The 27,807-nt window shown below is 34.4% G+C and overlaps 1 protein-coding gene across 2 annotated transcripts in view; it reads right to left on the minus strand.

Moving 5' to 3' along the window:
• Positions 1-7,766: 7,766 nt before the first annotated feature.
• The window catches only part of Mier1 (MIER1 transcriptional regulator), a 43,535-nt gene continuing 23,494 nt past the window's right edge, over positions 7,767-27,807 (minus strand). For both annotated transcript variants that reach the window (XM_015484888.2, XM_048815177.1), the window contains exons 7-12: positions 21,747-21,898; positions 21,036-21,117; positions 19,672-19,766; positions 16,842-16,969; positions 12,576-12,715; positions 7,767-10,766 (exon numbers count right to left, since the gene is read on the minus strand). In XM_015484888.2, coding sequence (XP_015340374.1) covers positions 10,438-10,766; positions 12,576-12,715; positions 16,842-16,969; positions 19,672-19,766; positions 21,036-21,117; positions 21,747-21,898 — 926 coding nt within the window. In that variant the 3' untranslated portion in view covers positions 7,767-10,437. The remainder of the gene's footprint in view (positions 10,767-12,575; positions 12,716-16,841; positions 16,970-19,671; positions 19,767-21,035; positions 21,118-21,746; positions 21,899-27,807) is intronic.

Here is a 27,807-nt window from a genome sequence, read left to right on the forward strand (position 1 = left end):
GAAGGCTCGGTTGGTATTTACCTCCACAGTATTCAGCAGGACCCGGACCGAGATGCAGTTTCCGCGGGTTCTTTAGCACTGAGCCTGAGTAATTTGTCTGCGAGACGCAGGCGAATGGCAGCCTGAAATTACCTGTTCTATAGCTGAATGAGCTGCGATCAGTCGAAAACGGGGATGGTGACGTCAGCTCTCCAAGATGGTGGCCGCTGGCTCCCTCTGTGGTCTGACTGGTGTGGAGAACCGAATTGGACCGCTTCCTTCCCCCGTCTCAAACCCAGAATTCAGCACTGAGCACAGTGAGTGCACAGCCGGCAGGAGCCCGCAGAATCCGCAGCGTTGTATCTTTGCATTGCTATCTCGATGTTTCCCAGCGCTCGCCGCAGACTCTAGCCGCGGGGCAATTTGCTGAATAAGCAGCGTGACCCTCCGTGTGGACAAATCTCTCACGTTTGAGCCCCCGTAGCTGATCCTCGTGTGATGGAAATCCTTCCTCTAGGTTTTGGAGCACCCCAATTTTGCTGGAAATTCCTAACAAGATAGCTTTTAGCCGTTCTAACTCGTCATTCTCCTGCACAGTGACGCGGTACACGGGGGTGATGCACTCCCTTCGCCGCCATCTTCTTCAGTGAATATTTTTGAGGATGGTGTTTACAAATGATGCAAAAATCATGAACGTGTATCTGAGCTATATCTAAGAACATATGGGAGAATTTCATTCTTTCCTATGGAAATGGCATTTGGGGTGAATTCTGAAGCAAAACTAAAACTTAAGAAGGTATTGAAGGAGACAGCCCAATGTTCTGGGGCCTCCACTACCTTCTTCTCCCTGTCTGGAATGCATCCTCCCTTGGTGTCTTTAGGGTGCACGCTCTCCTTCCTGCGGGTCTTCCCTGACCAGCCTGGTAAGTTTAGCTTAGTGTAGAACACTTGCCTAGCATTCATGAGGCCGAGTTCCATCCCCAGCACTGGCAGAAAAACAATTGCCCTTGGCCTGGGTTTCATCACACACACACACACACACACACACACACACACACCAAGTGAAATGGCAACCTGCTTTTGCCACAATCCCTGTTCTCCTCCCTCCTCCCTTGCATTATCTCCATAGCACTTGTCTCTAACCAAATTTAAGCTTTATGAAGGCAGAGATTTGAGTCTGATTGTTCTTTGGGTTATCCCCAACACCTAGAACAGTGCTTTGCACGCTGATACACTATAAATATTTGCTTAATGAAAATTCTAAACAGTAGTTGATTAAAAGCTACATTTTTTTGAGCACAGCAAGAAAGAAACAGATCCTCACTTGTATTTTAGAAAGATTAAACCAAACACAGTATTTGGGTTGTACACTGAAGTCAGAGATTGGCAAGGTTAAATGCCTCACAGGGGCAGGCAGGAGTGTGGATCCAAATGAGTGCAGTCAATAAATACAATAGTGAGTGAGTGGTAGGATTTATGGTTGCACACCTGTTCAAAGGAATTGAAATAAAACAACAACAACAACACAAAATCTGCCAGGAAGATTTGGCTCTCTGGCTACCTGTGTGACTAAGTTGAGGAACTGTTCCAGATCAGATCTGCATTGTAACAGAATCACCAGGAATGCCGTGTGCTGCTGGGTGGGGCTGGGGAGCATGGAAGGGCAGGACTGGAACTAAGTGTCCCAGATAGAAAAGTCTGCTTTCCAAGTGAGAGGTCCTAAAGTGTAGTCGTGAAAGCACAGAAGACAAAAAGGATTTAAATTATTTTCTGAGGTAGAATTAACAGGTAACAATGAAGTCTGTCTTTTTTTTTTTTGTCATTTTTAAGTGATGATGAAGCTGCTTAGAACAAGCAGGGAAATGTAATGTTTATGAAAAAAATGTCATATTACTTATTTTTATAAATCAAATTAAATCTGAGTCCCCAGTGTGGGCCACCTAACAGGGGGTTCAATTTCAGTCCTTCCCTGAAGTTATACAAGATCCAGGGAAATAGTCTGGTCCCTGGAAAATACAAGAGGGACTTTGTTGTCTTCATTCCATTGTAGTCACTGTTGAACTCCATAGCAATGGACCCTGAGGTGTCCTTTAAAGACATCCAGCACTGCAGATCCTTAATTTTGGCCTGAGTAGTAGTTTCTATAACTGAAGTTCAGTGCCTGGAGTCCAGCCTGTCTTACACCCCATTCCTCTTATGTCTCAATAGAGCGAGGTTCACATCCCTGCTATTCTCAGAGCATACTGATTTATGTTCATCTTCCCCTGCATCCATCTTGAGGGAATTTCCTTTCTCTAGGACTCAGACTTGTGGGGAAAGAGCTAGGAGAGTGGTTTGATTGCAAGCAGCAGGTTTTCTATCCTACAATACACTTATGTGAACACAAAGACTTAGGAAAATAGGTGAACAAAATTCAGATCACTGGAAAGAATTTTTCAACTTCTCCTCATAGCTCAGTTTTCCTCATTTGGAAACACTGTTGTGAAGATTGGTTTAGAAACACGTGTTCAGCGCAGTGCTTGTAACAACGACCACATTATTATGTAGACCTTTGCCATGTTTTATATCCGTAATTATCCTTCTCTGACTAGCACATGTTCCTTTTGAGGAAATGACTCTTCCACAGCTCATCTAGCCAAATGATTCGAGAGAGCTGCCATTTTAGGATGAAGACTGAATTGCATAGCCACAGTGACAGAGCTGCTAATGGTACCCCGTTCCCTTGCCATAGGTACTTATTGGGCAAGGGCTGAGCACATGTCCCTAGCCATGAATACATGTAAACTATTAAGTGCTGGGAAGGAAAAACGATAGGGGGATTTGAGTGTCTAAGAAGCTGAGTCTAAGGTTATTGAACCTTGGACAAGGCTTTTTTTTTTTTTTTTTTTCATTTTAGGCCTTAGATTTTTCCCTTCTGTAAAATGAAAGGACTGCTATGGGGCTCCAGAGGGCCACATCTCGACTTCACAGGCTGTTTACAGTATTCCTGTTGGCCCTGCAGAAGGGTCAGAGAGTGCAAGATTCTGTTGTAGCTGCTGTACATGTCAAAGCACACCTGCTAGTTTTTTTGCATCTTTGTCACTCACATAGAAAGTAAAGACAGTTCCAAGAAATTGCCAACTGAATGCTAGCAGAAATCTGGAGGCTACTTTTATGATTTGGGTATGAGCTGTTCCAAAACAGACAGCTCATGTGACAATGCAAGTAAATGTTCAGAGGTGAAATGATATTACGAGAGCTGTAAATATGTGGATTTAGTCAATTAAATGGATTGATAATTCGAATGGACTACTGGGTGGTAGCTGTAGACAAGATGGGGCATGGCTAGAGGAAGTAGGTCATTGGGGGATTGCTCTTGGGGAATATATTTTGTCCCTGGCTCCTTGCTCTGTCTCTGCTTCTGATGGCCATGAACTGAGCAACTTTTGCTCTTCTGCCTCTCTTTGGCCCAGAACAAGGGAGTCAGCTGACCATGAATTGCACCTCTGAAAGCATGAGCCCCAAACAAGCTTTTCCTCCTGTAAATCGTTATTAGGTATTTTGATCACAGCAACAGAAAGCTGACTAAAACAGCTACTAAAAGTTTGCAATTATGAAAATACACAGGGCTCTGAAAACCAAGTTGCCTTCTTGGGTTGTTGCCTATGTTTGACATCAAAGTCTGATCTGAAATTTGTCTAAATATATTTTAGTGTGGACCTAAGCGTGTTTGACCATAGGGTTCTGTTTCAGACATCTTGCTGTCGTTATTTTAAAAAATTTCTTCTCTATAAAATTCTGGTCACAGGAGTTTTGGATAAGAGATTGTAGACCTGTCCTATTACCTTTATTCAGCACTCACAGGGACAAGAGATTTCCTCTGTGTGATCTCAGTCTTAAAAGCTATGTGATACTGGCCTGGCAGGTATCATCCTTATTTTACTAAGTTTAGCGGTTTTGTTTACCACATTAAGATATCTTATCAGATAAGATATCTTAAACATGGCTGAATGTGGATGAGTGGAGATTAAAAAAAAAAAGGATGGTGTGACAAAATAAAAAGCCTGTAAATGCTGGGCATTGCAGCACACACCTGTAACCTCAGTGACTCAGGAGGCAGAGGGAGGAGGATACATGTTTGAGGGCAGCCTGGACAACTTAGTGTAAGACTCTGTCTAAAAATTACGAGGGTCGAGAATGTAGGTTGTGCTTTTCTTTGTTGGCAACAAAGAAAGAAAGGGAGGGAGAGGGAGGAAGAAAGAAATGAAGGAATGAAGACTGTAGGTTGAACAGGAGGAACAAAACACATATTTTAGGCACTCCTTTGGTTGAAACACAGTATGAGGTATTGTTGGAGATAAGGAAATGCAAGGCCAGGCTTGGAGGAGTTTGCAAAGAAGAGTATTTAGAAGTACTGACAGATATTAGATATTAGATATTGAGCTTGGCTCAAAGCATTAAATTAATTCTATTGCTTTCTCCGCTGGCTACAGGATCTACCTCATGAACATCAACATGGACAGAAAATGACAGTGGTTCAGAAACACTTTTCAAATTTGTAACAAGAAATATAATCTCTAAAAGAAACAGATTGTCCCCACTTGAATACTAGTCTTATTATTCAAGCCACAGAACTGGACTTGGACCTGTGTGTAATCTAGGGGGTGATGTATAGAAGCACACAACCAATGGGAGGTGCTGTTACTCTGAGAGCCATCTAAGGAAAGAAAGGTTTTCTAAACTTCCAAAAAAAGTTGCTTTACCAGCAATGGGGTTAATACTACTGTGCCTAGATGAAAATGCACCTTTTAAAGGCACACTCAAACATTGCTGACGGGACTGCAAATTGGAACAACCACTCTGGAAAACAATATGGAGATTGCTCAGAAAAACTTGGAATGGAACCACTATTTGACCCAGCTATCCCACTTCTCATTTTATACCCAGCATATTAAATAAAATCAGCATGTTACAGTGACACAGCCACATCAGTGTTTATAGCAGCTCAATTCACAATAGCTAAACTATGGAGCTAACCTAGGTGCCCTTCAACAGATGAATGGATAAAGAAATTGTGGTATATACACACAATGGTAGAAGAATGAAATCATGGCACTTGCCAGTAAATGGATGGAACTGTAGAATATTATGCTAAGTCAAATAAGCCGATCCCCCCAAACCAAAGGCCAATGTTTTCTCTGACATGCAGATGCTAATTCCCAATGGGGGGAGGAGGGTGGGTAGGGAAGAATAGATACTTTGAATTAGAGGGAAGTTAAAAGGGGGTAGGGGGTATGGGGGTAATAATAATAGAATGAATTGGCTATTACCACCCTATGTGCATGTATGTTTACTTGGCCTGTGGAACTCTGCATCATGTACAACCAGACTAATGGGAAATCATACATACTCCATTTATGTATGATTTGTCAAAATGCATTGCGATGTAGTTACGTAGAATAAAAAAAGATACCCTTTTATTCTCAGTGCAAGTGAGAAGAAATGGGGGCAATACAAAGTACAGCTCAGGATTTATTCCCAAAGGCACAGGGAAATAGGAGAAAGTAGCCAAAGGTAGGCTTGCTTGCCTTTTAGAGCAGGTGAGACAAATGTTCACAGGTCAATTGAAAAATCTAACTTGTTTGACGAGCAGATGCTTTGTTTTCAAGAGGCATACTGCCAGATAGGGAAAAGAATCCTGTAAAACCAAAAGGGCATCTGTGACACATGCTGTAACAGAAGACTAAGGGTGTTTGACCACAGTAATTCCACAATTTGGAAGTAACTATTGCTTTTGGCATATGACTTATTTCCCTATGCATACGTAATGGAAAAAATATGTCCATTTCACAAAAAATGGGGTCATCCTGCTCTTTTCAGTCACAGGTATATCTGACACAACAGTAAGCTGTGTCATTCTCTTTGGCTTGGTACTTGCACTGGCCACCTATGAGTTTTGCAGGTATTAATATGCTTTTTAAAATGCAAAGAACTGTCACTTAAACACTAGAGGCAAATGCAGATAACACAGAAGACACCATACAGCAAAGCAGCTCATGAAGCTCCCAATTTAGGCTGTTTGAAAGGTCATGACCAGCAGCCACCCAAATAAATTTCCATCATCTAAAATATGTATGTATGTACATGTGCTCAGAGGGACGTAATGGAGGTTTTTGTTTTTGTGGAACTGGGGATAGAACCCAGGGCCTCACACATGCCTGATAGAGTATTTTTAAAATAATAAATTCAAAAGCGCATACTGTGAATGACTGGTATCACTATTAGCTCCTTATACCAGAACTGGTTTTTCACGTTCACTTGGCAAAAGTCCAACTAGTGACAAGAATAGTGCTCAGCTGGTGACAAGCTCAGGACTAAGGTACTGAAGAGTTCCTATTTTGAATAAATTCTTACTCTAACCCTAGATTTCCTGGTCAGGAATTTAAAATGGTTCAGATCACTCTGATATAATCTGCTTGATGTTCAGTTTCTGGAAGAAACCATTCCCAATTCAGGGCCCAGATCTCTTTTCTTCTTTACAAGCCCAAATATATGCAGGATAATAAAGTACATGTCTGTAAACACAAAGAAAACTTGTCACTGCTAGCATTTAAATATGAACCGTCCTTCAGTATATTCAAACTACTTCTTACTCAGAAAAAAAAATATTTAAAGTACCTTATACATCCCAAATAAGTCATATGAGCCAGTATATAGACAAGCTATGAGAAAACATCATATTCAGAAAGGGAAAAACTCCATGCCCAACGATTTACACACCAAAAAATATTTTTTTGGGGGGCAAACGGGGATAGTATTAGGGATTAAACTCAGGGGTACTTTAGTACTACTGAGCTACAGTCCCAAGTCCCCCCGCCCCCTTTTTGAGACAGCATCTAAGTTGTCCAGTACCTCACTAAATTACTGATGCTGGCCTCGAATTTATAATCCAAGGGCTAAGCTTCAGAGTTGCTGAGATTACAGGTGTAAGACACCATAGCCAGCAGATCCAATCTTTTTTTTTTTTTTTAATAAGTATTTTTTAGTTGTAGTTGACACAATACCTTTATTTTATTTATTTATTTTTATGTAGTGCTGAGGATAGAACCCAGGGTCTCAACGTGCTAGGCGAGTGCTCTACCGCTCAGCCACAACTCCAGCCCCAGATCCAGACAATCTTAAGAGTGCATAATAAAGAAGTTTACAGTAAACATGTATTAGAAAAAGTCCTTTTTAGTGAGATAGAAGATTAAAATCTGAAAATTCCTATTCCTCCTGATGATTTTCTACAGTGGCATTTTTGATGTTATGAATAATAGCTGGGAAAACCTTAGAAATTTCTGATTTGGTATTTAATCCCTTGGCAAATCAGCACACATCTAACTACTGCCATGGAAGTTTGTCAATCTTCACTTATTCAAAGTTCCCACTCAATTATCCACTGATAGCAAAGCAAATATTGTGAAGAAACAAGTTTTATTTTGCAAAATATTATATGATGTGAACTCCACTGCAAAAGAAAGGAATAAATTATTTTTAATTATATAGTCCAGAGAAAGAGATACAGGGTGAATGGAGGTTCTAGGACTAAAGGATCTCTGGGTGGGTGGGTGGGGACAAAAATATATCACCCGGTATCAGGTAAAAGAAAACAAGAATCATTGAAAAACTACTCGGTGCAATATGCATAGGAGTGGAAGAAAGAGATTGTAAATATTTGCATTGTAAAATAATGTGCATCATCATATAGATTTAAAAATCTAACTAAAACCTAATGAAAATCACTCACACAGCATTATGTACACAAATATGTTAAAAAAATATTTTAATAAGCATATTCAGAAATGACAGAAGGGAATGGGAGAAGGTAAATATTTTACAGTGCAAAATTACTATGCATAAATTTAAAAACATCTAATTCATAATTTTAAATGCCTATTTAAATATTACTTCAAATACATTTTAAAGCTCAACATATTTGTGTTGAACTGAGTTGCAGATTCTGAACTCTATCTGAAAACATCATAAAACAATACCAAACGAAAATGATAGTGCTTTGCTGGGGTGGGAGTGGGATAGGGAGCTAAGTAACTACTAACAAAGGCTTCTTTTCCCAATGCAGTTTGTCAAAGAGTTCAAGAGTTATGAAATGTACTAAATCTTCAGCAAATTAAATTCATGATATTACTAAAAAATTTTTAAATAGTGCAATGACTTATCAAATTATAGTGGCTGTGTTATGAAGAAGTGTGAAATGCCTGTATAAACACAAAATACAATTAAATATTTAATAAAAGCTGAACATTATGTATTATAATAGTGGAATGTTCATTATGCATATTTTAAAAAGACAAGAAAAGTAAAATTTTCCTAACATTTATACATGTGCCGCATTTGTAATCATGCCTGAGAATTTACTTAAAACATTCCTATAATAAGTTTGTAAGAACTTCACAAACCAGCAAACAAAATGTATCTTTTAAAAAAGGTGAAAACGGCATCTTAATATTGCAACCATTTAAAAAAGCACAGCATTGCTATTCTAAAGACCATCTTTGACGAAGAGCTAGGAGGCTTTGGATTCATTTCATAAAATCTGGTTTAAAAATGGATTGTGACCATCTGCTAAAACTACCATCATTCTGGATAAATTAATGTTTTAGGTAAAACAAACAAAAACAACAAAAAATTCATTGCTTCTTGACACTTCTACCCAAAACTTGATTTACTTGTATATTTATGTAACAACAGTGAATGTACATTATATGACATCAAGTGTTGTAAAGTGGCTTTAAACACTGTTTGGGGAAAAAAGTTGTTCATATTGGTGAAAGGAAGCAGTATGAACAAATGTTACTAATACTTTGTGGGGGGGATAAGGCCTAAATGACAATTTCTCAGTGCAAACCTCTACTCAGTTGCATTAGACAATTGAGTCATTAAAAAGAAGACTACTGAAGATTTATTTTTAAAAGGCATTGGCTTCTTGAACTGATGGCTAAAAATGAACTGGAAGAAGCATTTGGGGATATGTCTGTGTGAGAAAAGAATAGTTAATAATCTTTTATAAAAGTCTGGATATAGGTTGGTCTATTAGCTGTATAAAACTACATTTTCTTAACAAGAATTTTGCACTAAAAATAAAATGGCACCCTTACATGACTATGCAAATGGATAATCCCATTTGTTATCACACAGAGAAATGGTTTTATCTATATATCTTATTTTCATTCTGGAAAAACATTATCTGGAAACTGGCTTATATTGCAAAGGTCTGAAAACTCTTCAAACTCCATCATTTTTCTCATAAAATCAATACTGTTGCCTATCAACAGTTACTCCTTGTGTGCCAATATATTAATATCACTTAACCTTTTCCCCTCTATTGATTTAATGCAAAACCGGGAAACTTTATAATGCATATAAAAATAACTAAACAGGAGTCTAGTCAGCATGACACATTTAAGCTGACATTAAACCTTTGTTTTACTTAAAAAATAACTTTGAAAATTATAGCAAATAAAAAACAAACTGTGCAATCTAAGCATCATGCTTAATTTCAGAATTCTCAAATTATTTGTCCATAGAAGAAATTTGAAAAAAAACCAAATTTTCACTATTCTTAATGAAGGCTTTTGCCACCTGGATAAGAAACAGGACTTAGTTAACTACATAAACACTTAAAAATTCATTAGAAAAACCTTAGCAAAATAAAATGAAAGCTGACAGACTCAGGATATCAATTCCTCTCATAAAAGTTTACCAACTGTACAAGTTAAGAAAATTATACAAGCTTTTTTGTATTAAGAAAGGACAGCTCAGTCAAGACATATGTACTGTAAAAATCTTTCAAAGGCTACAAAGAATCTGGAAAAATACAGAATGTATTTCTTAAGCCCAGATAAGAATATGGAAAGACATCATTGATGTCAACAATTTTACATATACAAACCTGACTTGGTTTATTTTAAACTTCTATATATAAAAAAATCATGCTAGCATAACTTTCAGGATTCATAAGGGTTCCCTTAATAATGATACTCAATTTATATGGAGAAACAATGCCTATTATAAGGATATTTCAAGAAACTCAGAAAAATTGATGTTAAGCAGAACTCTAAACTTATTATTTTTTTCCTTTCTTTCCTGGTATTCCTCCATATGAAACTAAAGAAAAATTACCTTGTAGTGAGATTTTATGATTAATACATCAAATGAAAAGGTACTGATATCTTTACTTCATTCAAATTTGCTAAATTATTTTTATATCCTTGAAAGGGTCTGATAGTTGTGAAGAAAAAGATCTTGAAAAAGGTAGAATTATAAAATCTTATTTCCTAAAAAGTTAGGATTCAATTCAAATTTTCAAATTTTAACCAATTGCTTGTAGGAAATAAAAAAATTTTAAGGTAACCCATCAACCCTGAAAATTTTAGTCACACCAGAAGTTTTCCAAATAAAGTAAAATAGGCCTAAAATTTAGTCATCTGTGTTTTCAAGTTCTTCAAATTTTCCATGTGATATTGCTTCTTGGAAAAATTCAGAAGAACCTGGACTTTCTTTTCCATTGCTGTTTACCCTTCGCCTTTTGGCAGGTCTCTCACTTTTTTCATCCAAATCATTTTCATTTCTTGCAGTCATATGGGCAAGTTTTGGATCAGTGGTTAGGTTATCTGTTTCATAACCATTAGTATCCATGTCTGCATGAAGTGGTTTCTTATTTCCACCTGTTGGTCCATTGACATGTAATCCTTCAACTTTTATTTCTTCTTTGTTTAATATTTCACCTGGTCCATTAGATGACACCCCTAAGTAGAAAGAAAGATAAATAAAACTGCTAGTACAAAAAAGTTAAATTTGTAAACTATTATAAACAGGTACTGCAAAATACCTTTTTTTCCAAAGAAGCAAAGCAGATATGGTCTAAATTCTGGCTCCATTACTTACTAGCTGTGTGATGTTAGGCCAACTCCTTACACTCTCTATACCTCATTTTCATCACATATACTCAATGAGGATCAGAACGGTTTACCTTACAACATACCTTGTAAAAATCAAGTAAGTTAATAAATGTAAAAAACAAAGAACAGAATTTGGCATGTTAATTTTTTTTCCCTTCATTTTGTACTAAGGATTGAACCCAGGGGTACTTTATCACTGAACTACATCACCAGCCCTTCGTATTTTTTATTTTGAGAGTGTCTTCAGTTGTTGAGGTTGGCCTCAAACTTGTGATCCTCCTACCTTGGCTTCCCAAGTTGCTGGGATTACGTGTGTGTGCCACTGCACCTCACAAATTTTGGCATATATTAAAAGAATACTAGGTATTATGTGACAACAAAGAGGCATTGGAGGCTCGGGAGGATGAAGCAGGAGGACTGGGAGTTCAAAGCCAGCCTCAGGAACTTAGTGAAACCCTGTCTCTAAATAAAACATAAAAAATGGACTGGGGATATGGTTCAGCAGTTCAATCCCTGGTACAAAAAAAAAAGAAAAAAAAAAAATAGAGGCACTGGATCTAATAGCCTAAATAAGCTGAACCACAGAGATACGCATAAACTATCCAGACTTAGCAAAAGGGCTGACTTTCTAAATCTATGTAAAAACAAAATCAATGGTTATTATTATAGAAGCTTAAAATTTTCTACTGCCATATAAAATCAAGATGCCATAACTTTTTTATTATTAATAAAATCTATCGGTTTTGTGCTTTAAAAGATCACACACTATATTTACCTAAGGGGATTTAAATAATCCGTTTTGTAAAAATTTAATGTTGCAGTGTCCAAACGTACACTTAAAAAAAGTACTAAAAGTAAATACAAATTCCTCCACAATAGGTTAAGAAAAGTTAAAGCATAATTATTCTAATAAAAGTAAGGAATGACAGAAAGATCATACTAGAATTGATGGCAAAATGGAATTTAAATTTTGGTGATAGGAAGTAGTAAATACAGGACCCACCACAAGAGATAATTAAAGTTTAATTACCTGAAAAATATTCAGCATAAAGAATTACATTCTGGTTCAAAGAAAATATTCTACTTTCCCTAGCTCAAAAATGCACTCAACCTGAATGCACAAAGGGATTAATGTATCATGAGATACTGAAGAAAATCTTCAAGGTTATTATGCTACTAAAGATAATCCAAATAGTCAAAGCAGTGCCCTTATTACCTATTTTTTTTCTTTATAGGTTTACAGCACTTAAATGATACAAACATTCAAGGTATTTTATAAATAATTATAATCTTGATGTGAAATGCCTGTAATTCTGGTTTAGAAGTTAACACCAATACTTATATCCAGGCATCATCTCATCTAGATAAGAGATGCTACTGAAAACAAATTTCTTAAAAAGAAATGGACATTGTTGGTAGTATGCTTTAGTAAATTTATTTTTTAGGAATGTTAATGAGAACCTCTTTCCAATTACTATGTATTCTATGTCTTTTAAAATACATGTATGCTGACATTATATATGTTTCATACGTTACTTAAAAATTTTCACTTTCTGCTTTGGAAGTCTGGCAAAAACACAAACTGAGTTTCTTGAACTACTGAAAGAAAAGTGTCCCTTACCATGAAGGAATAGAAATGTTTTATCAGTTACTTACCATTTTGGTTACTATTGCTTACAGTGCCATCTTCTTTCTCAGACTGGCTGTTACTACTGTTTGAGGCAATTGGGGGAGGGGATGGTGCTCGACTTGATGCAGCACTTTCACTTTCATCCAGAAGCCGATCCATGTAGTCCCTTTAAAATTAAGTTAAATAATAATACAATTATTTTCTTACAATAAAAAAGTTTAAAATTTAAATTAGTTGAGGTTAAATTTTCAAGTTTTCATTAACAAAAATATCCTAATTTTCACTTCCATTAAATCTAATGCCTCATATCTTGCACCAGGATCTAAACATTTAAATGAAGTCTCTTTTGGTTACATGTTTATAGGGAAAATGCATAAAGGCTTTAAACTAGCAAAATTTAAAGACCCATGGGAAGTTTAAAAACTTAAATTTGTAGGCAAGTGCTTAGGGTGGTCCAACTAAAACTGAAGCATCTGCAAGTGAAGAGATCAGGATGCTGTCATCAGGAACACAAAATAAGTTCTGAGCAAAAGCTGGATTTTAAAGCTCCTAAATGCAGAAGGAAGATAAACTGGGACACAATGAAGAGGACTGACCATCTCTAAAAATCTTTCTAAATACCTTCTGTTATTACCTTTCTGTGAGATCTGAGCTATAATAAGCTAAGTTCTCAGGCTTATCTGTGGATTTTTATACTGTCAGTATCTTTTAAGATGAGCGCAATTCTTCCCTGTGTTATTCATAACTACATAGTTGTGGTAAGTGACACTGGGTTAGGGTGAGAAGATCTGGGCTTAAATACTTGTCTCTTTGAGGGTTAGTGTCTTTACCTATAAAATGCAGATAAGTTATACCTGTCCTACCTATCACACATGGTTGTTCTATTAGGTATGTATGAAAATGTTTTGTAAAAGATAAAGGTCAGCAAACTATGTCCTGTGGGCTAGCCATCTGTTAAGTTTTATTGGCATGTAGCCACACATATTAGTGTCTATGAATGTTTTCATGCAATGACAACAGAGCTGGGTAGTTGTGACACAGACCTTAAGATCTGCAGAGCTTAAGATATTTATTTTCTATCTCTTTACATAAAAATGTTTGCTTATTCCTGTACTAAGATATAATTACCCAAGGGCAGGAGCTTTAGTCTATTTTCTTTACCACTGCATCAATAAATTCAATAAATACTTATTTTAAAATTCCTTAAAAGTAAATGAGTCTCTTAGAACTTTGCAATAAATTAAGAATGTAAGAAGGAAACAGTTAAACCTCTTAGGACTTTCATGAAATTCCATGGAAATATTCTACAATATACTATTAATTGTAGTTATAAACTTAAACTATATTATGACCACTGCCACCTGGGTTATGAGGATATCATAAATAGAGGAATGTCGTATCCAACCTCAAGATGATTCAAATAGTCTGAGGCATAAAGCCAATGCATATCATAGAAACATATATCACTACGACTAATCATTTTAGGGCATTATTTTCCTCATTTATAAATGGAGATTATAATTACAGAGCAATGACATAAGTAATCTGAAGTACAAAGAAATGGAAATGAGTTTGATGAATACCAATGGATGTCAGAAACTAAGGCTAAGAGAACAGAAGATACATGATTTAAGAAGGGTGAAAATGAATATAGCTTAGTGGGAATGAAAAATAAAGGATGTTAAAAGCCAAAAGGAAGCTAGAGTTATTAGATATCAAAATTACTTTAAATTTCTGAATATGGCAATGATATAAAGAACAATGATTGTCATTTTCTAAAGATGAATGAAATCTCAAATTTGCGTGTGGCTAGATCTTTCAAAAACTATTTGTAGGTAGAAAAGTAGCAAACATGCTTCATTGTGGTAAACAAATGAAAGGTAACAATTTAATGGAAAAATAAATAACTTTCAGGATACTGTGTTCTGAACTACAGAGTTTGAAATTATAAAGGTTAAGAAAAACTCACACACAAATTTTTCTCTATAGGCAGTAATTTCATGTTTTAATACAGCATTTAAAATGCAAGTTTTAATAGAAAATGGAAGCAAACCAGAAAAATTTCTCTACACTTACAAACAAACAAAAAAACCCCACAATTTCTTCCTATCTGAAAAATCATGTATGGTTTGGTTACTGCTTCTTATTGAAGACTGTACAGCTAAAAAGGATGAATCTTACTTAAAAATAAATTATGATTCTTTCTGTTTTAAAAAGCATTATAAAAGACCCAGAGGAGTTATAACTGAGGTCTACAAAACCATGGTAATCTGGCCTAAGGGAAAAAAAACACATTTGTTCACATCATACCATTTCAATAAGGGATCACTGTTAACTCTTATAGCCTGAGAAAACATAAGATATGGGTTACTATGCTTATTGCATCCCAGAATACTTAAGCAGGATTCAAGCTTATTAGATATAAGTATCTTCAAAAAGTTTTCATAAACTATGGAGAGATTATTATAGAAACTAGAATGTTTGGTGGTACATCCCTACCTAACCTGTTGAGCTTGACATCACAGAGGACCAACTAAGCCAGCCCACAACACTTCCCTTGGTGATGCTTTCTCAAAGAGAAAACTGGATGAACCATGAGTCTGACCCAGAATGACAACTCTTATGTTCTTACTGCTGATGATGACAGATTGACTGTAGTTCATGTGTGAACATTATTTCTGAAATGGGTGAAAAAAATGAAAGATGTTACTATTAATTTTCCCTACAGAATAGTTGAAAACTGAGACTATTTTAAGATACACGCTGCCTACTGGAGAGATATATTTAGTCCTATATCATAATGCTTGTATACTACCAATGAATAACCCATAAAAATTTTATTTCAATAACACTTAAGTAGTTAAACGCTGGAATGCTGCTTACATAAAATTACACCCAATCACCAGCTTTGAATAACAAGGGATGAAGTACACAGTCCATGGTCTCATGATTTCCAAGAGCCAATTATACTCATTTATTCCTTTTTAAACTATTTTGCTTTTGGGCTTTTGAATATTGGATCCTCCAAGGAAGTGACCAAGAGAGACACATACCTATAATTTAATGCAACCAAGAAAGCATAGCCTAGGAGTTTAAAAAACACAATCAAATATACATGTAAAGCAGATCTTTGAAAATCAATTATTTTGACAGCCTTAATTAAGAACATCTTTATTGATGAGTATTGATCAAATCAAGCCCTAGCTTTGCATTATTTTATATTCTGCAAACATTAGGGAATAATCAAGGGCAGTATCTATCATATAAAGTTAATTCTGCCATAACAATTCATTGATATTTTAAAACAATGATTTGTGTGAGATGAAGAGTTCAGTACTTGGGCTGGGGTTGTGGCTCAGCGGTAAAATGCTTGCCTAGCATGTGTGAGGTTTGGTCCTCATCACCACATAAAAATAAATAAGTAAAATAAAAGTACTGTGTCCACATACAACTAAATAAAAAAAGAGTTCAATACTCTTTGTACTTTAAGTATATACTTTTAACAATTACTTGTTTCTTGGTGGTAGAATGTATGTTTCATTCTAAAACCAGACTGAATGAGGCTAAAAGAATTTGATGCACGAGAACTATATTAGGTATAACAAAACATTTTGCATAGAGTACATTCAACAACCCACATCTATGTCATTGGGAGAAAGCTAGAGCTGGATTATTAAATATTACTTCTCTTAAAGATTCAGGACAGCTAGGAAAAAGAAAGTCACTATGTGCATTTTCTCTCTTCTATAAAAAGTTGGTAGCAAAAAACAGGATGCAATTTGACCGGATTTATTATATGCCTTTACTTTTCCCTTTTTAGAACATCACATTCAAATCTTATTTTGGTTCCTGGGATCAAAAAAGACTGGACAAGGAAAAATATTAATTTTCCTTCTTCTTTAAAGGGCCTCTACTAGTCATATCACCTAGTTTTAGAAAACAAAAATTTTCCTATTTCCACTGCTCTCAAAGAATTATTAGGGATTAAAACTGTATAATAACACTTTTCCACAGTTGTTCTGATATATTTTTCTCAGGGGTACATAACAAAAATATACACTCTAAACTTTGCTTTAATGATAGATTTGTTGTTTCGAATAATATGAGATGTGGCTTACAATCTTTTATACGACACTGAAAAGTCTAAATGCCCTATAAAGGTAAAAATTTAAACTAATGTAATTTTATTACAAAAGTAAGAGTCTAAAAACCATTACACTTTTAAGAAAGTGCTAGAAAAGTAAAAAGAAAAAATTTCTTTTTTTTTGCCTTAAAGGAAAAAATTAACTCACGTTACACCAGGATGAAGGTTATATTTCTTTTTTCCAAATCGCGTTTGCTGGGCAAAAAAATCATAACGTTCTGATTTTTTCCACATGTAATAGAATGCTACACATTCACCAACTGATCTTGTTCGTACCTGTAAGAAACAAACCCGTTTTTTAAGAATCATCTACTTCTTAATAATTATTCCATGAAAAACATTTGAAGTTTGAAAATAAACTTATCTTTAACTGATCTATTATATTACATATGAAATAAAATATTGCAGCAACTATATTGATAGCTTCTTTCTAAGCTTCTATTAAGAGAATTAATACATTGGGGCAACTGATCTTCAGATATTTAACATTCTACTTTTTAAAGGCTACCCCACCATCCTAATAATTTACTACAAAGTAAATGCTCTTTTATTGAAAATGTCTGGAAATGGCATTTAGGTGAAAAATGAATTATGAACTGTTTAAAAATACTTCTACTGATAAAGCACGTAGGGAATCTACCTTTAATCTCTTTCAAAAGATTCTCTTGCTAGTCCCAACAATAATCCAGACTAATTCAATTTACCTTCTAAAAAGTCTAAGGATATGCCAGTGTGATAAAAGTGATTATAATTATGTTTATGGTTTGTTTACTAAGTCACTCCTGTGCCTTACTGTGCTGTACCTATGTGTGTAAATGAATGGATCCCCTCATATAATGTTCAAGACTTATGGGGATTAACAAATGATGCTGACAAAATCTCCTTTATCATTATTTTGCTTGGGGAATATGAATTAGTGTTTGGAATGTATGGTAATAGTACTTTAACCCATAAAATTTCTGATCCTGAAGCAGACAACTGTTGATACCTTTCCTTATCCAATATATATTTTCTTCCTCTCAGCTTACACTTGACAACTTTGAACCATTTTTCTCTTGAGAAATGAAAGCAATATGAGGATTAAAATTTAAAAAAAAAATCAACCTCTTAAGTTTTTTTTTGTCTCCAAAAGAATCTTATTTCTCAGATTTAAGCCAAGTCAAAAAACTTCAACAAAATAAGCCTTCATAATAGATTATGATTAAGATCTGAAGTTTGAGTCCAAGTATAAAAATAAAGTCCTGATATTTTTAATGAAACATTATTCTTCCTCAGGGAATTACTGTCCTCCTTTTGTTCACTGAAGTAACTAGTACATATGTCAGATGACTTCTATAACATTAAAAGATCATCTTATCAAATGTTTTATAAAGAAACAAGATGTTATTCTTGATGAGACTTAATATTAAGACTTTTTTGGCTCATAGTTTCAAGCCACCTAGGAAGTTCTTACTCCTTAAAAAAAAAAAAAAAAAAAGATATTGTATAGGTAGGGGTTGGTGCTTCTGCTAGTTACATCAGTTACCATTTTAGGGATGCCCTCTACAGGTAATCTAGCATGGTTTGATTAATAGTATTTGAATTCAAGTAAAAATAGTAGAAAAATCTGATCAGAAATGTCCCTTTCATCCATGAAGTAATGGGTTAAAAAAAAAAAATCAGAAACACACAAACAGCCAATCATTAGCACAATATAGTCCTTTCCTCGAGTGTTGATAATATTTGAGATTATCAGATGATCTGGACACATTAGGGTCATACATTTTTTGATACCAACTGTATCTATCTTTAAGTTATCCTAAATGCTAAGACTCAAAAATTCTCTTTTATTACATAGTCTGCTGCTAATTACCAAAACACAAGGTAATTGGGAATGAACTAATTAATGTATATCAAGATTAAGAAAAATAAACTAATAGAATTTGTAAGTAACTCGTTTTTAGTGAACATGAACTAATTAATGTTAAATATGTTGTGAAACAAATCAAGTGAACACTATCTGATCACAGAAGCATAAAAAAAGAGGACAATAGTAAAAGACTATTTTAGAGCTTCAGCCATAAGCCTAGGCACTTTCAACATGGTCCTACACAAGCTACCATATAAAAGAAAATATGTATAGCTAAGCTTCTTGAATTTGCTAAAAATAATATGATGTTCATAAGCTTAGAGATTAATTTCCTATATTTAAATTCTGAGTCTTTAGTTTTGTCTGTCCTAATCTCCCACAGAAACAACTTCTTTTCCTATACTATCACTGGGTAGGTATTATTAAAAATCATACCTGAATTCAGTTGTAATAATTAAACCCCCAAATTTGCAAGTAATTATGAAATTCTTTGGAGATAGACTATATTATCAATATAGAATGATAAATAATCATGCTAAATAAAACTATTTATGGTGTTTATGGTGATGATAATTTATCATCACCATAAATAGATGCCTCTGAAACATTAAATCATAATGTGATTTTTAAACCACTCAGGAATTATGCAAATGTAATAAATATTTTAATTGTCAAGAATGTCATGTTAAAAGTGCTTCAAAATTTCAAAATTATTTAAAAGACCCTCCTTAAAACATCTTTTAACAAGAGCTGGAGATGTAGCTCAGTGGCAGAGAACTTTTGTGAGGACCTGGATTCAATTCCCAGTGAGAGAGAGAGAGAGAGAGAGAGAGAGAGACAGACAGACAGACACACACACATCTTGTCAGAAAACAGCTGCCAGTAACTGCATTACACACAAACACCACAACCAGAAATTAGTTAACATACTTGAGTTCAATTCTCAAATACTTCCAATAATATGCACTAAAAACAGTCACTTGGCAAATTTATGTCAAGAGGTTTACAAAATTATAATATTCATTATAAAAACTTTAGCATAAGAAAATACAGCAAATTAAGATAATATAATTATTTGGGTTAAACTAACTTTCTTTCTGTAAAAATAAGAACATGCATCATTACTTACTTTATTAGCCTGAATCAAATGAAAATCTTTTCCATAGGCCTTCAGCCCTTGTTCAAAATTTCTACATTCTTCCTCTGTCCAAACAGATAATTCCTCTGACAAAAAGGGAAGGGGGGCGGGGACTGGTAAGTAATATTGTTTCAAATGTTGCACATAGCAAACAAAACTGCAAATATGAATCTAACTTTCTGGTAAAAAATGAGGGAAACACTTTATTCCCTAGCTCTAGTATAGACCATTAGAGAAGATAAAGTGACAAAAACTCCTGATTTTAATAAAATTTTGAATGATTTGGTCTCTCTCTCCAGCCTCAACTTTCTCCTTAATTCTTCTTGATCCAACTGTATTATCCACTTTCAATTTCTTAAATTTACTAAGTTATTTCTTACTTCAGACTCTGTGCATGGTAACGGGTTGGCTAAGAATTACTCCCTGCAATTGACCTAAAGTATTAGTATTAATACTAATAAAAAAAAAAAGTATATAAAGTATTATCCCCTCTTTCACCTAGACAATTCTTCTACATGCCAGAAAAAATATTTTGTTCTGGAAGCCTCCTCTAAAATCCTACTTTCTCCTCAACTAGGTTAAGTCCAACTACAACAGATTTTTTTCTTGTAAGTTGTAGATGAATACAATATGTTTATTTTATTTTTATGTGGTGCTGAGGATTGAACCTAGCACCTCATACATGCTAGGCAAGCATTATTCCACGGAGCTACCTACAATAGATCTTAATAGCACCCCTAATTCTTCTTGGAAGAACTCATCATAACTATTTCTCTCTCTAGGTTGCTAGGTACCACGAAGGCAGAGACTGGTTCAAAACTATACCCTCAGAATGCAGAAGGCCCTCAAATTTTTGTTGAATAAATAAGTATCTCTCACTTGTTACTTAACTATTAGGTAAGTAAAGGTGAAAGCCAGATCTACAGTAAAAATCTGCATTTCAGTTATGACTTCATTACTTATGAGTTATTTTAGCCAAGTTACTTTTAGTCAAGAGATCTAAGTCTCACAATTTTAAAGTGAAGGCAACATTTGTTATATTATTTAGCTCACATGAATATTACCAAGTAATAAATAATAAAATATTTACAAACATATTCTGAAATTATAAGGCATTATATTTTGTATATTTTTCACTTAAATGGACTTTTCTCCCTCCCTATAAAAAAAGAAAAGACTGACTTAATCCCATTCCCATAAGGCCTTCTTTAACACTTATGTTGTGCAAATATTTATTAAATTCAGAAAAGTCAGTATTATTAAGTTTAGGATATATTTAGGTAAACTTGAAGAGCTAAATTTTAAAATTTCTGCCAAATCTTTAAAACAAATAAAAATTTAACATTTATGCTTACCTCTAGCTGCTTTTACATTAAATCTTAATCTTCTCAATGCTTCTTCTGTATCAAAATTACATTTAACCAATTCATATAAAGCCTAGAAAAATAAAACTTGATGTATGATCCAGACTATGAACAGTTCAGTTCACTGCTATAATTTCTTAAAGACTTTTCCAGTAGTTATCTGTATCTTTTCTGAATAGTTTTAGTGAATGCAACATAGCACCAAAGAAAAATGAACATGAAGTCAGTATTGATATTCTAAATGGGTAGAGTAGAATATATAAGTACTCTTAATTTGTAGCCATAGAACCATAGGAATTTAGAAATTAAAAAAGGAAAAAAAAAACAATGATAAAAAAGATATAGTAGTTGCTGGTCTTACCACGTATATAAATATCTCAAATGAGTATCCCAACTTGATAATATCCAGATTCTCAGGGATAGGCAAAGGTATTTTTAAAAGTGTATCAAAAGTACGTACAGGCAAAATAAAACATCAAGATTTTTTTTTTTTTTTAAATTTCGAGTTGAAATCATTCCAATGTAGTAAGTATGGTAAAGTCTTACACTGATTATAACCTCAGATTCCCTGTTAATAATAATATAGGAGTTTTGGTGGACACAATTAACAACAATGAAATGAGATGAAAAACATTTACATTTATAAATGTGTATAGCTAATTTATTTGAGAAAAATTTTCAAGTTGTTTCTTATTCATGTACCTGTTCATTGTCTTTTATGTGAGATCCTTCAGGAATTGCTTCTACACCTTTCTCATCACCCGTTCTTCTAGATGCATCCTTAAGAAATACAATCACTTTATCTTCTGGTAGGTACTCAGGGTCCCACAGGAGCTGATCATCATTTTCATATACTAAATTAATAAAATAAAATGTTAATGAAAACTGCCCAAAATTGATGAGTTTGTATTGAAACACATGATTGAACAAATAGCTTGTACTTAAGAGCAAAATGCTGAAAACTAAAAAGTAAAATGTGGTCTTACTACTTGTCTTCACTTCTTTCTTGGGTAATATTTACAGCCAAATTGAATTAAGCATTCTATGGGCCCTTCAGATATAGTCTGACCTTCCTTAAGTTTCCCAAATTCCAAAGCTCTCTTCATTTGAATTCTGCCTCCACCACTTACTACTTATATGACCCGAGGCAAGTTACTTCCTCTTATCTGTGGGGTAACTATAACTCTTATCTTGTGAAGGTATAAGAATTTAAAGCACTTTAAAACTGTTCTAATGTATGAGAACTCAATGGATGTTAGCTGTGATTATTTTTGAAACAATGTCAGAAAAATGCTCAGCAAATGTTAACACTGGTTATTTTTTGGTGGTGAGATTTGGAGCAATATTTTTTACTGTCACTTTCATATTTTTCTACAACTATCAACAACGTATTATAATGTATACATATCACTTCCATAAAAGTCATAATTTAAAAAAATCTGTTTTATCATTGTTTCCACTGTTAAGATTAAAGCCAAAATTTCATCAAAATTCAAAAAATAAAAGAAGGATGACCTAAACCAGACTATTGGAATTTTAAATGTTAAGAAGTTGAAAACATTGGAGTTATGAGAAGACAGCATTTTCAAATTTTATTTTGAACAAAATGAGAAAAATGAATTCTACATGTCAACTTACATTCATATAAAATAATAAAAAGTATCTACCAAAAAAAGTTGAAAACAGAAAATTAAGAAGGAACAGTTATAACACAGATTATAAAGAGTAGGGCATCTTAGGAGCCAAGAGAAGAGTGTTTCAAAGACTGATTAAATCTTACTGAACAACCACGATGAAAACTGAAAAAGTTACTAGATTTATTATCAAGGAGGTAAATATTGTAAGAACTGTTTTTGTACTGAGGTGAAAACAGAAGCCACAATGGAGCAGTCTGAAGAGTGAATGGAAAGTGAAGAAATAAAGCAGAAAATTCTTACAGAAGAGTTTGGTTGTGAGGGTGAAGATACAGCACAACAGTTAGAGGGGAAGTAGAGTTGTAGACAGTTTTTATTAGATTTTAAATGGTTTTTGTCCTTTAAAATTCCAGACATTTAAGGAGCCCACTTGAGAGAGAAAATTTAACATCAATAATTTTTTATTATGAAAAGGAATTAACAGCTAATTATCCCCTATGTACCAAGCAATATTTTAAGTGGTTCCACATAAATTACCTTGTCTTCCAACAACACATATATTTCCTTAAAATTTTCTACTTTTTTTGTGTTCCCTAAAATAGATATTCTTCTTTAAAGTACAAAGGATGGTATCTAGAAATTTTTCCTTAAAAAACATCATTCTTTTTCTAACCGGCCGCTATAATTCTAGTTAAACTCTAAATAGTAAATATAAAAAATTCCCACAAGAGTGAATCTGGAGTACTGCTCTTGATTTCTGTTCTCTTCTCAAGTCTGTTCTTCAGAAACAGCACAATATAGATTACTTTTATTCTGGGGGTGGACAAGGCTATTTCAGAAAGTTGGGTCCCTGAGTCTCAAGTGCTCTCCCAGCTAGATCATCCCATTTAGGCCTGTGACATAAACACAAACCACCTGGAAGATGTTTCTGTTATCACTACCAATATTTTGGGGTCATGGAATATAAATATAGTCTTACTTTAGTCAAGTGGACAACTTGCCATCACCAGATGGCACCAAATCACAAAAGTCAGATTCTTGGAATTGTGGCTAAACACAAGAGGCTAGCCCTGATGAATTTCAAAAACCTTTGAATAATATACTTCATTTACACAATTACACTGAACTCAATAATGACCATAAGGCGAGAACAAATTGCATTTACAAAGAGAATAAACCTTTACTGATTCCAGACACAGACCAAATGATCTTCCTATTAAATTTACACTTAAATAAAATATGTAAGCTCTGACAACAGATTCAATAAAACATAGGTAATAGGAGCCTTTAATGAAATGTGTTATGGAATGACTAAAAATTCAAAACTCCACTCTTATGATAAAACACAGCAAAGACCAAAAGAGAAATAATGTCTATATGTATAATAAGATGGGAACAAAAAACCATCAAAAGAATGGAAAAAATTACTCTTCATCATAATTACATTAAATGACATAAGCCTGCTGGATTTTAAGATCTTAATCACTGAAATGTGACACAATCTTCTGAAACTATTTCATTCTAAATCAATTGCCACATTTAAACAGAACTTTTAAAAGGCAAGCACAAATATATGCAACTATATTACTAGAAAACACGATCTCATGTGATCATAAAATGACTGAATTCAGAAGGCAAGAATTCACTAGTAAGTTGAGGCAAGTTGAGGAAGTACTCCTGCTGTCTGTTAAAGATTCTGACTCTGTAGGTATGAAATAGGACCCCCAGATTCTGCATTTCTTGTGAATTCACAGACGATTCTGATGGTGCTGGTCTACAGACCACACTCAGCAAGGCACTGACATGTCTCATTTCAGCTATTTTATTTTCCCAAATACAATTTGAAAAATTGATGGTAATCAAATTAAGCTTGTTAAATAAGCAAAATGGATCACTGAAATAATTTCACAAAATCCACCATGTGTGACTGGGACAGCAGGGACTGCATGCAAGAAGCTGGAGGGGGTTACTATGCATATTCTGACTTGAGAATGAAAAAAAAAAAAATGACATAGGAAACTGACAGACCACCACTACAAAACTATAAACAAACTTTCACCATCTAGGATACTAATTTTCAATGAATAAATGTCTACTTATTAACTGCCAGTATCACTAAAAGTATTTCATTTTTAATGCGTAAGTAAAAATTCTATCTAATCCAATATAATAGCTAAGGATGAAAATGCTGATCTAGAACCAGTACTTTGGTGTAATAATGGGGTACACAGCAGAAATCACATTTTAAAAATGTAACAGTAATGATTAACTGACATGGCCTTTAAGTTATGTAACTTTTTCCAACAGGTTTAATAAACTGCCTGTTTTAACAATCCTAGTATAGGTTGAGCATACCAAATTGGAAAATCCAAAATCCAAAATGCTCTGAAATCTGAAATACTTCTGTCCCAAGCATTTTGAAAAAGGTATATTCAACTTGTATCAATTAAGAGTAATGCATTTATTCACTTTTCTAGTTCAGTTACTTAAGAAATAAAAATAAGAGCCAGATGCACAGAGCAACCTGTATGTAGTTCCAATTACTCAAGAGGCTTAGGCAGGAGGATCACTTTAGCCCATGAATTCAGCCTGACAATGAAACAGTGAGATCCCATCTCAAAAACAACACAGAAAAATAATTCACACAATGTTATTTAGATACAATTTACATGGTCCTTTTTTACTCACTACTTAATAATTCCTGGCCATCTAAAAGTTGTCATGTAAGTATGAAAACATAATGAATGCTCCTTTCCCTTGTCTTTTCCACTTTCCTAAACAGTTCATCATTTTCAATTTATCTAGTCCAAGTTTGTCAATTTTGGCACTGACTTTTTTTTTTTTTTTGGTTCGATAGTACTTAGTAGTAGTGAGGGGCTGTCCTGTACAACGTAGATTGTTTAACAGTATTCTTTACCTGGTCTTATCACAAAACCACAGTGTTTATTCAGTTTAGCATGTGGGAGAAACCACAAAGCATAACTGAAAAATACCTTATGAACAGTAGGATATTTTTTCATTTGTTTCAGAATTAAACCTTTTCTCTTACGGTCTGGATAGGGCTTATAATACCCCAAGAGTCCCAGGAACAGATAAATGAGCGACAGGCAAGGGCAAACTAGAGTATAAACTCATCTCTGGTCATAGTGATTTCCTCTGGTCAGGTACACGACTCAAGCTAAGTCAATAGGGGATCTCTCCAGGACTTCTGTTGGAGTTCCAGGGGATGAGGTAATCTCATTTTTGCTGGCTCTCATGCTATAAGTAAAAGCTCCCAATAGGCATCTTAGACTGCCTGACAATAAATCAAAAAGGGAGCATAAGAGCTCCCTAAATCCAGTTGTGTTTGAAGCCAGATCAGCAAAGATTTCAAGTAAAGCAACCCAGTAATTCTGTTTGCTTAAAATAATTGAACTGGATTTTTGTCACTGGCAGGCAAATGGGTATCAAATGTCAACTGACGCTTTCTGAAGACTGGCTGGTAAAAACTAAACATAATTTATAAGACTAATAATGCCACTAACTAAGCACTTACGAGCTTGTTCTACAGAAAATTTCACCTATAATCATTACAAAACTCTATAAATACATATTACTGTTGTAATTTTATAGATAAGGAGAAAAATAAATAATGTACCTAAGGCCAAATAGCTGGGTACTGATCGAAATTACAAACTACATATCCAGTTCTGATAACACCATTCTGTACCCAACTATTAATTCACATACCAAATGTTTTACTAAGTGCCTATGTAGTAAAAATCAACTAATTAGCAATAAGGATACACAGATGGATAAACAAATGATTATAATATAGTTGGCCCTCCATATTTGTAGGTTTTGCACCTGTGGATTTGACCAACTATGAATTGAAAATATTTGGAATTAAAAAAAACTGTGGAGTATGTACAAACCTTTTCTTCTTGATATATCTGGTTAAATGCAATGACATTATATTAGGTATCTGGAAGTAATCCAGAGATAATTTTAAAGCATATAGGAAGATGTGCATATGATAAATGCAAAAACTGTGACATTTTATATAAGGTACTCGAGCATCTGCAGAGTTTGGTATCCACAAGGTCAGGGTGAGGGGGTGTCCTGAAACCAACACTCACATATAGCAAGGGATGACTGTATACTGTGTTGAGTATAAATTATAATTTACATAAATTTAGGAAAATTTTAATGGTAGCTAAGGAGATTTTGTAACCAAAATAGATACAGGTTCAAAGAAGCATGCATGAAATATGACTGTAACTAACAAATGTTTAAGTGTTTCTATTAGAAAGAATATCCAAGGGCAGAGAGGAAAAAAATGTGTCAGTAACCCTCCAGGATAATCAGGAGAGTGATTTTCTGATACTGATGAAAAGGAGAATTCTGCCAGGCATGGTGGTGCACACCTGTAATTCCAGAGACTAGGGAAGGCTGATGCAGAAGGCTTGCAAGTTCAAAGCCAGCCTCAACAACTTAGTGAGACTCTATCTTGAAATAAAATGCTAAAAGAACTAGGGCTACCTCAGTGTTAAAAGCATCCCCGTGTTCAATTCTAGTAGCAAAAAAAAAAAGTGACTGCTGATGTATCTGTCATATAATCTCTACAATAAAGATAAGGGGATATCTTGGTTTGGGGGACACTTTTATTAAAGTGTATGTTTATATTAAACATGAAAAATATCCTACAAATTTTTTTTTCAATAAGAATGCACTAGTTAACACTACCTTTTTGACAAGTTTTATTTCTAATTGTATAGGATACTTTACAAAATGATTTCCTGGGTTCAGATTGTGTACAGAGGTACCATAAATGGAGACAAATTCTAGGCATCCTGATAAAAGCCTCCATTTTCAGAACTTGGCATCTGAGGAAAGGCCCTATACCACAGTGACCCCTCCAAAACAAGGTCACTCTTCTAAGTCTAGTCTAATCTTCCATGCAAATTCCAATATGTTCAAACTCTTAAAATGAGAGTGCTTCATAAACCATATCTTTTCCTGAAAAAGAATCATGTATATCTGCTTTGAAAATAGTGTTAAAATTGAAAACACGAAGCCAAAATTAGCCACATTTTAAAAAGAAACAAAGGTTGAATTTTCAGTTCTTCATTTATTTGCGGGGGGGGGGG

This window comes from Marmota marmota, unplaced genomic scaffold (genome assembly GCF_001458135.2).
Source record: "Marmota marmota marmota unplaced genomic scaffold, marMar, whole genome shotgun sequence".
In the NCBI taxonomy this organism is placed as follows: Eukaryota; Metazoa; Chordata; class Mammalia; order Rodentia; family Sciuridae; genus Marmota; species Marmota marmota.